This window comes from Olea europaea, unplaced genomic scaffold, assembly GCF_002742605.1.
Source record: "Olea europaea var. sylvestris unplaced genomic scaffold, O_europaea_v1 scaffold2709, whole genome shotgun sequence".
Classification (NCBI taxonomy): Eukaryota; Viridiplantae; Streptophyta; class Magnoliopsida; order Lamiales; family Oleaceae; genus Olea; species Olea europaea.
The window spans coordinates 1-12714 of NW_019245496.1; the positions used below are offsets into that span (position 1 = coordinate 1).

General features: G+C 32.3%; 2 protein-coding genes across 2 annotated transcripts; one reads left to right on the forward strand and one right to left on the reverse strand.

Moving 5' to 3' along the window:
* Window positions 1–177: 177 nt before the first annotated feature.
* Window positions 178–2128, forward strand: LOC111383536 (putative tRNA pseudouridine synthase; the record flags this gene model as incomplete). The annotated part of the gene is given in 5 exon segments (XM_023007648.1): window positions 178–381; window positions 763–1198; window positions 1201–1545; window positions 1719–1795; window positions 1903–2128. Coding segments are annotated over 3 exon segments (975 nt in total), but the record flags the coding sequence as incomplete, so codon positions are not given.
* Window positions 2129–8651: 6523 nt separating this feature from the next.
* Window positions 8652–10995, reverse strand: LOC111383529 (protein NUCLEAR FUSION DEFECTIVE 4-like). The gene is made up of 3 exons (XM_023007641.1): window positions 10885–10995; window positions 9679–10841; window positions 8652–9324 (listed from the first exon to the last, which is right to left on the reverse strand). Exons 1-3 carry the CDS (start codon window positions 10993–10995, stop codon window positions 8907–8909), a joined length of 1692 nt encoding a protein of 563 aa, XP_022863409.1. The 3' UTR covers window positions 8652–8906.
* Window positions 10996–12714: the final 1719 nt, after the last annotated feature.

Here is a 12714-nt window from a genome sequence, read left to right on the forward strand (position 1 = left end):
TATATATATATATATATTTATTTATTTATTTATTTATTATTATTATTTTTTTTGTTTCCCTTGTTCATTATTTCTAAATAGCAAAGTTGGCTGAGATCTTCCATCATAAACAAGACACATAAACAATAACAGCTTCTCTATTCGAGTCATCCCAAATCACATGATTTTTTAATGTAACTTTCATACATTTCTATTCTCTATTTTAATCATTTTACATTTGGTCACGCGATTACCAGGAGTTTTGATGCTAGAAGGGAATGTAATATCCGCAAATATTCATATCTTCTTCCTGTGGAGGTTATTGGAGTTAAAGACAATTTTACTGCTAGTGAAGTGGATAGTCATATATCTGATTTCAATGATATATTGAATACTTTTGAGGTATGTTTCAGTGCTTGCAAGATCAGTTTTAAGCAGTATAGTTTCTAATTATACTTCGATCAGGTTTATATTTTTGCATTAACTGCCTTATGTTTTGAGGCTGCTGAGTGATTGATTTCTGCGATTATGTTCTTTCTTCTCGAGTTCCATGAAACTAATTTATTTAAAGGTCATTTATTATCTACAAAATTGGTATTTGTTTATGGTTTTATTCTGCAATTGATCCATATGAATCTAATAAAAAGTTATCGAGCTTGGAATTTATATCACCATGCACGATCATATGAACTGCATTCATATGAAGTATTGTCTACTTTATTGTTTAAATAGAGAATGATCTCTCTGTCATCTACTATATGATGTTAATATGTGGTTTTGCAGGGAGAACATCCATTCCACAATTATACTATTCGATCTAAATACAGAAAACGACTTCCTTCCAGCAGCCCTTCTCGAAATGGTCATTTAAAGAGAGCAGGGTCATCCATTGTGGGAACTGGATCTGAGTCAGAGGAAAGTGATGAAGAAGATATTCATGGGGCTAATGGAGCTTTAGAAACAGATTTTGGGGAAAGTACACATGATTCTATTTTGCCCAACCCTGATGGAACTAGTGGGGAAAACAGGAACTATTTGAAGGGACAGAATTCTAATTTACCAGTGCTTGCTCGTTGGTTGCATGAACCTGATGAGAAGGATAGACTTAGTGCTTCGCATTTCAGAAAAATCTTTCAGTGTTGTTGTGGAAAATTGGAACAGTTATCTGGTCTGAATTATGTAGAGATATCCATCTGTGGGGAGTCATTCATGTTGCATCAAGTAAGTTTTTTACAATTTCATCAANACTTGCTCCATCCGAAGTTCTGATTTTGAGGGGGAACGCTTTTGCCATGAGAAACCGACCTGGCACAAGGCCCGAAATGTTGACGTTGGTTGAATCAGAAGAAATCCTCGAATCAGTTGATGATTTCTTTTTTTCTGTAATGCGGCCTCAGTTGTCCAAGTTTTTAGACCCTTTAAAGTCTCCTTGGAAGGACTGGGTAGAAATATTGGATGCTAACACAAACATTCCGGAATCCCAATTGGAAGAAGTTCGGATTGGTTGGAAGTTGTGGAAAGAAGAGCTAGAGAGTCGAAAAAAGGTGGCAGCATAATTGTCGTGAGGTAACTTGTTCAATATTTCTTGAATTGGTAAAGTAGTAGATGTATCTTCTTTCAAATTCTTCCCTGGCACGACACTGGTTTTATTTCTCAAGAGTTCCAAAATTTTGATCTATCTAATGACTTGTTACAATAATATCTAAGCTTCTAACTAAATGTTGTTCCAATGTTGATAGAGAAGTACATTAGTTGGAAGCACCAAGGTAGGAGAATTGAAGTGGCATCATAAGGAGCAGCACCAGTTAGAAACTGGGTAAACCTTCTCTTTTCCTGGAGGGTCATAGTATGAAACTGCTGTATTTCATTTGATAGAGATGGTACTTTAAACTGTATTGTTCTTTAATTACATTCTTTATACAGGAGGTGATTCTTTTCAGTGATTTTTTGTAACGTTGTCCAGGAAGTTCTGGGGTTTCATCAAGCTTCCGAAAATCAGAAAGGCTCCAAGTCTCACTCTTCCGTAATGAAGTTCTGAACGTGTGAATGTTTTATTGATTCGGACACTAGTTGATCTGCCATCATCTGTTATAGCTCAAACGTTAAAAATCACAGAATCGAGCAGAAATTCACATCCTTTTCTTTGTTTCGATCCGCTTTTTTTTTTTTTTTCCCCCCTTTTTTTTTTTTCCACCCCCCCCCCCCCCTTTTTTAATTATTATATGCATTATTTCCACATTGTTGTCATTTATCTTGTCATACTGGCAGGTTTGGTGCATCAGATGATAAGTTTTTGCCCACAAATGTGATCTAATTACCTAAGATGTTTTGTGGGACTCTTTAATATTACACACTTAATTCACCGTTTATTTCTGCCAACTTATAATTTATCAACTAAAAAGGCTATACAGAATTCTTTAGGTCCTCTTCTGGCAATAAGAATTAAGAAACTTAGAGAAAAATAAGTTGTCAGTATCAGCTCATTAGAGACCTGATTTGGAGTTCTTCTGAGCCTTGCGGTGCTTCTTAAGCCATGAGTTCCGCTGTGGCCCCCAATTAGTGTTTAAAATTGGTATGGATTATTTATTACTCTTAAGATTAATGAATTATTTTATTTCGGGAGATTATGATCTGATTGTCACCTTTCCCTTTTCTTTTTCGGGGAAAAAAATACAACAAAAGGATTTACATTCAAAACTAAAAATTAAAACTTTTTCGATGTGAAAGTAGTTCGGTAATCTACACTTTTTCTAAAACTCTTCGAAAATTAATAGATTTTATCCCCAAGTCATGAGATTGATCCTTCTTGAAACCGTGTAACACAATAAAAATAAATTTTAAAATGCTCATACTATTTCTCTTTATTAATGGAGTAATGTCGTATATTTTCCATGACATAGTGGTTGGAAGAAATTTGTGCTGTTAGATAGATTCAAAATCAATGACTCTATGGATTCATATGAAAGAGTATCAACAATGGTGTACATGTGACATTATTATTGATGATATAAAAACTTGACAGATGGAGGCTGAAGCGTTGGCATGCTGCATTAGTTCATTCCATTGTAAAAAAAAAGGTTGAACCCCAACCTTAAGGGTCTCCAGGGTCCCGTCCCTAGAGCTTTGTAAGGGAGGTTAATTTATTCCATTGTAAATCTGTCCGAAAATTGAATTAGGCTGATTGTACATTGTGATGGCAAAAAAATATGCCTTGCCCCGAATGGGTTGGCGGGGGTGTGAAGGAAAAAAAAAATAATAATAATAATTTTATTTCTAGACGATTCACCCGTTGAAAATTTATTTTGAATTTATATTTTATTTTCTAATAATAACCTAACTCAAAACTTTGAAAATGTGAAAAAAAAAATAACAAATAAAAAAAATTAAACAGGGCAAAAAGTTGCCTCGTCCCCATCCCATTCTGTTGCCATCCCTACTTGTACAGCTCTTTCATATGTGGGGAGTCCATCGAAAAAAAAATAAAAAAAAATAAATTGATAAGCCTCTTATTGTGAGGGGACTACACCATGCTGTACATCAAGCACTTTTGAAACTTTGCAATCGATTACATTATATTTCATTTTTCTCTCTTCTATTTTCAACTACATAATCTTTTATAAAATAATATTATACGTAAATTAGAATTTTTTTATTCTTCTTCAATCACTTATTTTTTTCAAAAAAAAAAAAACATATTTCACCATTTTCATTTCAAGAAATGGGGTAGTAGGATGATGATGTCAGATGGACCTCAACTTGACATCATTCAATTCAAACTCATTTCTTTGGTACCTGCCAGCAACTGCATTAATGTCACATTTTCAGTCGCCGCTTTATAGGTAGCCAATAAATTTGGTGGCCCTACAGCTACTCATTTCTTAAGATTTTTCTGAGTAAAGACGGAAATGAATGGGACGAGAAGCAAAGTATTTTAGGCAGTGTTTGTTAACATGAAATTACATAGAAATGAAATTTCAATTCCATTTTTTCTATTTTTTGGTTGTTTGGTAGTACAATTATTTTCACGGAATTTCAGTTCTTGATTATCTTGGAAAGTGTGATTTTTCATGTTTTCAATGGTGGGAATTGGTTTTCCCGGGTAGTGTAGCAATTTTTTATTTTTTTATTTTTATTTTATTGGTAATGGAAACAAATTCTAAGAATTATTGTAAAAAAAATATTTCCCTATAATTGACATTTTTCATGTAAAACAAAGTCAAACGAACACCCAAAGATTGCAGAATTTCTTGAATTTTTTTTATTTTTTATTTTTGCAATGGAAACAAATTTCATTTCTAATACCAGTAAATTTCATCTATTTAATTGACAATTTTCATGTAAAACAAAACCAAATGAACATCAAAAAACACTTTTATTTCAATATTTTTCACGTGTAAAATTATACCAATCAATCACAATAGTTTATAATTCTTAGGAAAACAATTTAGACAATTCAATTCCTTGAAATTCCTTTTCTAAGCAATTCAATTCCATCTTTGCAATCAAATTTGTTTCATTCACTTATTTATTTTAAATTTTAATTTTTATCAATTATTAACTACAAAAACAAAATAAAAAAAATAGTCGAGGCAGGTTCGGGATGGCACCTTATTCACATCCATGAACATAAGATGTGTGCTTAAAATATAAATAAGAGGAAATTTTACAAAATGTTCATTTTTACCTAGTCATTTGCAAAAATGTCTAATTTGGAAGAATTTAGACCAAAATACCTTTATTAACAATTTATAAGTCCACACCAAGACAGAAAAATGGATATTTTTGTAATATTGTAGCCAATGAAGTTTTGGGACATAACCTGCCATATTTATTTCAAAAGGTATACATGTCAAATCACAATAAATGCCATGTTTTTCATTGATTCGTAAATGTCAAGAACGACATTTTGAAATGTAGAGAATTGTCATGTTCAAAATAAAATGTTATTCTAGACAAATGAAACGGTGTTCAAATTTCGAAAATGAAATATGAAATGTCGAGAAACATTATTTTAATGTAACTTCTCATGGAAGTTACCTCTCAAAATTCGTGACAAATTGATAAAAAAATCAAATATCGAGAATACAATTTCAAGATGTAACGTTTCATAAATGGCATAATAGACAAGTTGGCACTAAATTCAAATGAGTGGATATTTTTTAACTCATATCCTTAAAATTACACATTCTTAAAAATGCCCCTATAAATAACACTTTATTAATTTTGGCCCTGTTTGAGCTCCATTATTTCCTTATTAAAATGAAAAATATGATCGTTATTTATCATATCAAATCATTAAATTTGACTTTTATATATTGTGTAGAGTTCATAACGACTATATTTTTCATTCTCATTTTTACAATAATGTGGATCAAACGGTGCTTTATCAAAAAGGTTCCCTCGGCCTTATTATTTTGACTTCCCCCGTCTCTATTAGAGCCAACAATAGCCGACCCAACAGGCCCATTAATAAACACCGACCTCCACCAAATCTCTGAATCCAACAAAAGCAGCTGCCAAAAATCATAACATCTCCACTGGTGGGTAATATCACCAATAACCACTCAAGTTCAAGCAAATATTTAAATTGGTCACTAAGGTGGTGAGGTTTCCTCTTAAAATTTTCATTTTATTTTAAAAATCTGTAATTTTACGATATGGTTTAATTCAATATCGGGCCAACTGACTTGTTATCGTATGTTATTTAACTTTAGTGACGAAATAGGTCACGAAAATACTATAACAGTCGATTTGAAACCTTAGTTGAACTTCAGTGACTACTTGTTAAATTAACTTCTGCTAGTGCTACCCACAAAGTATGTGGGCAGTGGGGCCCTCTCGTGTACTTCAGAGAGAATTCTTGCCCATTTTTTTGAAAACTCCACCAGCTGCACTTTTTCACAGTGTGAGAATGGAATTATGCCTTCGACTCCAAATCAAGATTCTTGCATAGTAAATTGTGGAAATACTTCTCCATAGCAATAATCATGCCATTTTCCACCCCAGTAGTGGGTCGGCTGTAATGACATTCTTCTCGATTTGATGCGTGCACAATTTTATTAAATTAATAATAATAAAAAAAATTAAGTCCTTGTCTCGCTTCCATTCTTTCCAAATTTTAATGATCGAAATAGTATTTTTTTTGAAAAGTATGTAGTTGAAAAGGAATGAAAACTTTTTGATTTATATATAATATTATTTTATAGAAAATTGTGTAATTGAGAATATGAGAAAGAGAATTGGGGCCAAACGAGGGCTACGTTTATAATCTTTATTATTTCAATATTATAAATCATTTGATTTAAAAGCTCGATGGTTATACAGTCACATATCATTTTCAATTTTATCATCTATAATTTCCAATCTCTTCTAGCTTCGTCCCCCTTAAGCAACTTGATTTTCCCATCTTGTGAAGGAATAATGCCTTTTATGCTAGTGGATGGTAATCGTTAAAGAATTTGTTAGTCACATCAAGTGTACTTGTTCAGAATTTTGTAGGGTAAATAAATAAATACGTCATTTTTGTTAATATATTGAAAGATGATAATTATATTCACATCACGGCGTTTAAAAATAAAATGACATTTGTAATTGCCATAAAGATTTTCAACATTTGTTCATTTTTGAATTTATGCCCTTACCTTATTTAACTCGTATTTTATCATTAACTTTTTAATTACCTAATAGTGATTTCTGACAAAATATTTTGTTAATATACTTTAAAATAAATTGTAAATATCTTTTCAAACTTTTGTATTTGCTTTTTTTTTTTTTTTTTTTTTTTGCTTATATTAAATATAATGATCTTTTTAAGCCCCCTAGATTTCTTGGACGAAAACTATCATATGTGACAAGATTGTTAATCTTAATAGGTTGAAAACGTAAGTACAAAAAATGAGCAAAAATAGATGACATTTATTGTAACTAAATTATGGCGCACTTAAGAAACATTAATATATAAATATATTGCACTTACAGATAAAAATTAAGGAAAAGAAAATGATTTGTTATATTTGCAACACAAAATTTTATAATTAGCACATTTTAATTCTGATGATGATTCTTTGAAAATATTCTAATAACGTGCTTTGAAAAAAAAATAACAAGTATCTTTCAAACTTTTTTATCTTTTCTTTTACTCTTATTTAAAAAAATATGAGCCTTTTCTTATGCCTTATAACGGATTTTGATCAAAATCGTCACCAGTGATACGATGTGTTAATTTATAATAGATTAGAAATAATAATACAATGATAAAAATTGAAGAGATAAGTACATATAAGAGCATGAGGACCTTTATGGCAATTAATATATGACGCACATTACAAAAATTGTAATGCGAATATAGTCGCCCTTAAAAAGAAAAGAGAAAGAAAGGAAAAAGGTGTAATTATATTTACACCAAAAAAGATTTCAACTTCTCCACATTTTCATTATAATGAAAGATCACTAACCTTTACTCATTGTCGCAATTTTTATCTCCAACTTTGTTGTTGTATTCTTACCATCAATCTTTAATTAATTATTATGTCTTTTCTTTGATAATAATTTTCGTCCAAAAATTTAGTTAAGAGGGCTCAAAAAGACTTATTTGCATATATATTTCTAAATAAGAAAAGAACAAAAAATATGAAGTTCAACATTTGTAACATTTCAAAGTGCGCTAATGAATGTAAAATTAATTGAAAGTTAACAATAAGACAACACCAAAAAAAAGTTGAAAATGAATATGACAATGAACAAAGGTTGACAAACTTTATTTTAATTAAAATGTGATATAACCAGGGAGTGAATGTAATAATCCAAAGAAAAATTTTAAAAAAATAGAGGATCCTTCACTTCGAATTGACATGCCAAGGCACACCGCCGACGTTTCTACTTTAAAGTGTAGTCGAGGAGTTGTCACGTAAAATTTTAATAATTATTGATATGTGCATTTTTCACATAAATCGAGAATCTTGTGCTACATTAGAAACGCAAGCGATGGGGATTATTTGAGAATCGATGTATATTATCATGGGCCTCTTTACGTAGGCAGCCATAGCACGTCCAGGTTGCCATGCTTGGGCATCGTAAGCTGCCGAAGTTGGTGCCATAAATTCAACTGCTACCAAAGAACCAACTGATATAATAAATGCTGCATATCAATCGCGTAATTCATTGCTATTTTTATTATAGAGCCTTGTGTTGATCTATAATGGGTTTTCTTTTTTAAAAAAAAAAAAAATTTCCTTTTTTTGCCCAATTTTTTTTTTTAATAAACCTTCTAGTGAAACCGAGCAAGGGCTATGTACCTTAATAACAACCTTTTTCCTCCTTTGGGATTGTATTGGAGCGTGGATAGATGACTTAGTGCTTGCTTAGCCAAGTATATAAGTGCTTCTAAACAGTGAGTCTCAAATAGTGTGCGGTAAAAAGCAGATAAAATTGTGGGATCGAATAAATGTCTAGTTAAAGATGATATTGGATCTGGTAAAAAAACTCAGAAGTCAAAATTTTGAACATTGCTCACTTAATATCTCAATCTTATTTGGCCATTTATTAGGCCGATTTGTTAAAGTGTCATGTAGCATGTGCAAACACCACCAACCTTTTTGAATATTCTTGACTAATATGTACCTCAGTGACTCTTATTTTTAAGCCCAAAAAAATGTCACATCAAACCCAAAAAATTGGCCATTGCCCCCTCTCCAAAGTCTTTCAATACTTTAATTATTTTGTACACAAATTAACAAATGTGTCATATACTAGTCATGCATTGCATCAATTCACTTAACGTTTACACTCATTAAACTACATTAAATGTATTTCTATCCGGCCCCATGAAAGATCAATCGTGTTTTTCAGTATGGTGTGCAGCTCTCGTCTTTCCTTGGACCGCGATATTGTACCGAATACGTCTTTATACTATACTGATTCATTATAATCTATGTGATTACAACTTTTCTCGTTCGAAAATGAAGGATAAACCCCAGAAAAGCTCCTAGAAAACACAAAAATCCCCAGACAATGAAAGTGGTTTGATAGCAATTCTGACCAATGCAATTGTCTTCACCTGAAAGCTTCTCTCCATTGTAAAGCAGGGCTGCAAGGTCACCAAAAAGGAAAGATCCTATTGGTATATTGGAGACCAAAATGTTGTGATTTACTCCAAAATTTTTGGTTCCAAATAGTTGGGTGGTTGTGGAGACAGAAATTGTGGTAATTGCTCCAGTACAAATGCCTATAATGGCTGTACTAATGTAGAGCCAAATGTCCTGCTTGTTAACGAGTAAAAACATAGCTCCACACATTGGTATTATCATGCATGTCATGGCTGCTGGTCTAGATATCATATACTTGCTCCTGCAAAAATATCGACAATAAAAAAGCACGTTTAGTGACGTCCAATAATAAAATCTGTCGTAGAATAAGCGTCGTGCTTGCATTGACCATGAAACTTGAAAGAGGGAGATGCTGTACACATAAATAATAAATTGGCTCCATAAATTCATCAACTAACATAGAACTACTCAAAGTTTTGCATTAAAACCACAAAAAAACCAGGTCAATCAATTAACATAGTTCTTGTTGTACCCTCGCTGTTTATGAAAATGGGTGCTTGTTAGAAACAATGAATTTGAGCTAGACGTCGGAATGATGTATAGAAGAGTAGGCATAACATAAATAGTCGAAGTAGGTGGATGGTGAATTACTTACTTTTTGAAAAAGTAATCATGAAATGATGGAATGAGCCGGCCGAAGAAGCTGAATGCTGAAGACAAGGAGACAAGAGCCAACGTCCCAGAACATCCCCGGGACTCGGCAATTTGTCCCAGATTATTTAGATAAACTAAACCAACCGTTGCGCCAAATAAATAAGCAAAGAAATATAACCAAAATTCCACTCTCCTTAGCATCAACTTCACTCCTATTTCCTCTACACTTTCTTCACAAAACTTGCTTAAATTACTCTCTCCTTCTTCCAAGTTCTCCCCATTTTCCGTCGATGTAGCAGAAGCACCTTCATCGTGTACTCTTATCAGACATTTGTATTGCAGGGTTTCTCTAACCTTTTCAGACAAAGGAACGACAAGGGGCAGGATTAAGAACACAGCCACGCCAATAACAATTGTCGAGGGATGTAAGAATCTTAAAATGTTCTGGCCTAAACTGGTGATCACAGCATAAATTCCTGTAAATACTGTTATCACAAACATAAAAATGAACCCTCCTGCTAATTTTCTTGATTTTCCAACATGAACATCTCTAGCCAGTGGTGCTGCTAGAATACAAACTCCAAAGGGAACAACAGAATTTAAAAGAAGAAACAATTTGGCTCTTTCTGAAGGTGAGTTTGAAGCTACAGCATCCACTATGTCAGTATAAATTTTTGCACTAAAACCTATATAACTAGTGGATAAACCTGTAGCAATCTGTCGATCAAGGGGGAAATTTTTTATCGAAACTAGGTAAGAAACTGTGTTGATCCAACAAATGCTGTTCCCTGCTAAAACAGTTAGCAGAAAAACATGCCAGTAAGAAAGAGATGAGATTTGATTTATGAGAAAAAGATACTGTATTCCGTAACCAATTAGGCCAAGAATTGCTCCAATTAGGAGCACTATCCAAAGAGGCAAATGCGCTGCTGCTGTGCCAGATATCCAGCCAAAAAGTTTCCCGGCATCGGAGGCTGCCGCCAGATTATTGAGCTGTGGCTGTGTTATAGAGAGCATACGCTTCAGCTCGGACGAATAAGCAGGAAAATTTGAGTTTGTTCCATTTATGGATTGCAACCATATTACACCTACCAGGCTTAGCCATTGAAGAGCCATTGAAAATATAGATGTAAAGAAAATTGAAAAGTACTCGGAATTTTTTTCCTAGATCCCGATTTTAAAGTACTTATAAGGTTAATGCATGCACATAAATTTGGAGCAAAGAGTAACTTGGCATGTATGAACACGGTGCAAAAGCAAATAATTTGTGGTGGTTAGCAGTTATTGTGGAATTGAAATGGCCACCACCCTTTACCATTAATGGCTATTCTCTGTAGACGTGAGAATGAAACAAATGACGTTGTTAAATAAAAAAATAGGTATTTAGTTTGGGAACTGTAACATCCACACTAAACAGACTCTGTGATTTATCTATAGGACTATCCCTCTATAAGAATTCACTTCTTGGGGTGATGTGATTTTAAAAAAATAAATCGATTGATTGTAAATTCTAAATAAGTTTCTACTTAATTAAAATTGAATATTATTAATTGATTGTAATTACTAATTACCTTAAGTTTATGATTTTGATTTTACATTTGACAGCACAATGAATTAGCAATAAAATGATAAATATGAATTATTAAACAATAAAACAAGATAAAATAATAGAGCTCAGGAAAACTAGTCTCAAGAGAGTCACGTCGAACATGGTCTTGAAGTTGTATTAGTCCTTTTTTCGGACAACTATTAATGACTCAATACGATTCTAAAATAAATTCTATAAAGCTCGCATAATTAATTTCTATGCACGTTCACAGAAAGTCGAACATCAACATCTATAATTGTCTCAAAGTGATGTATGGTTGGATAATAAGTAAAGTATTTTTTACGATTCCACCCAGCCTGTCTTATGTAATACGGTATAATATAATTATGATACTGATGGCTATCATAATCAATTATAAATATAGAGTTATAGTATAATTATGAATAGTAATCGTCTAATTATTTTATATACTATCTATAATCATTGATTAAATCTCAATTTAAATAATTGATGGTTTAAATCTTAACAAAATATATGATAAAAATTGTTTTAAGTAATAGAAAAATTTGTATGTAATAATGAACGGATTGAGCCTTCGGAAATTTAAAAGGAACTTATTTGTAATTGTTAGCACGTTCCATAATGTATGAAGTAAGGATAAATTTTACTATGATATTAAGAGAATGTCGACAATGTTTTTATAAAATTGGATATTTATAAAAAAAAGAATAAATGAATGGTGAAGAAATGAATTGTACTTACCATCCCACGAAATGTGTAAATGAAAAGTGGTTTGATTGAAAGTTTTTTGACCAATGTAAATATAAAAACTTAAAAATAATAGTCAAACATAGGCTAAATTAGTTTATTGGCGACTGGTTGTGCTTGTTTCTCTAGTTTATGTAGAAGGTAATGAGTACCTTACATTGTAAGTCAGTCTTCTAGAACACCAAATAAGAATTAACTAGAATAGTTCCTCATGGGGTGGTCGAGTTGATGGAGTAGGTGAGCGTGGAGGCTTTTAGTCACGAATTTGATTTCTCCTACCAATACTTTCTCGGTCGAGCCAATCACACAGGGCTTCTTTAGTGCGATTTATTTGGTTGGCGTGGTTTGCAGGCTATTGCGTCAGCCCGAAAGTTTATTCAATGCGAACCCGAAAGGTAGCGATTGCGGGTTCCCGTCATAAAAGAAATAATAATAATAAATAAATAAAATAAAATCAACTAGTATGCTAATTAATTGTACGACTAAAAATCCAGACGCGTAGGCATGGAATTCAGAAATGTAATTGTAACAGAAATTAGAGATATTCCTTAGAATTTGACTTGGGTTTTTAAGGAAATACAACCGCCAACTTTAGGTTTTATTCCATAAAACACGAACTAAATATAGTAATTAATTAATCAAAAAGCTTTCAGCTACACATTATGCTATTCTTTAGAAAAAAAAAAAAAAAACTATGCAGAGGTATTGTTGAATTGATAA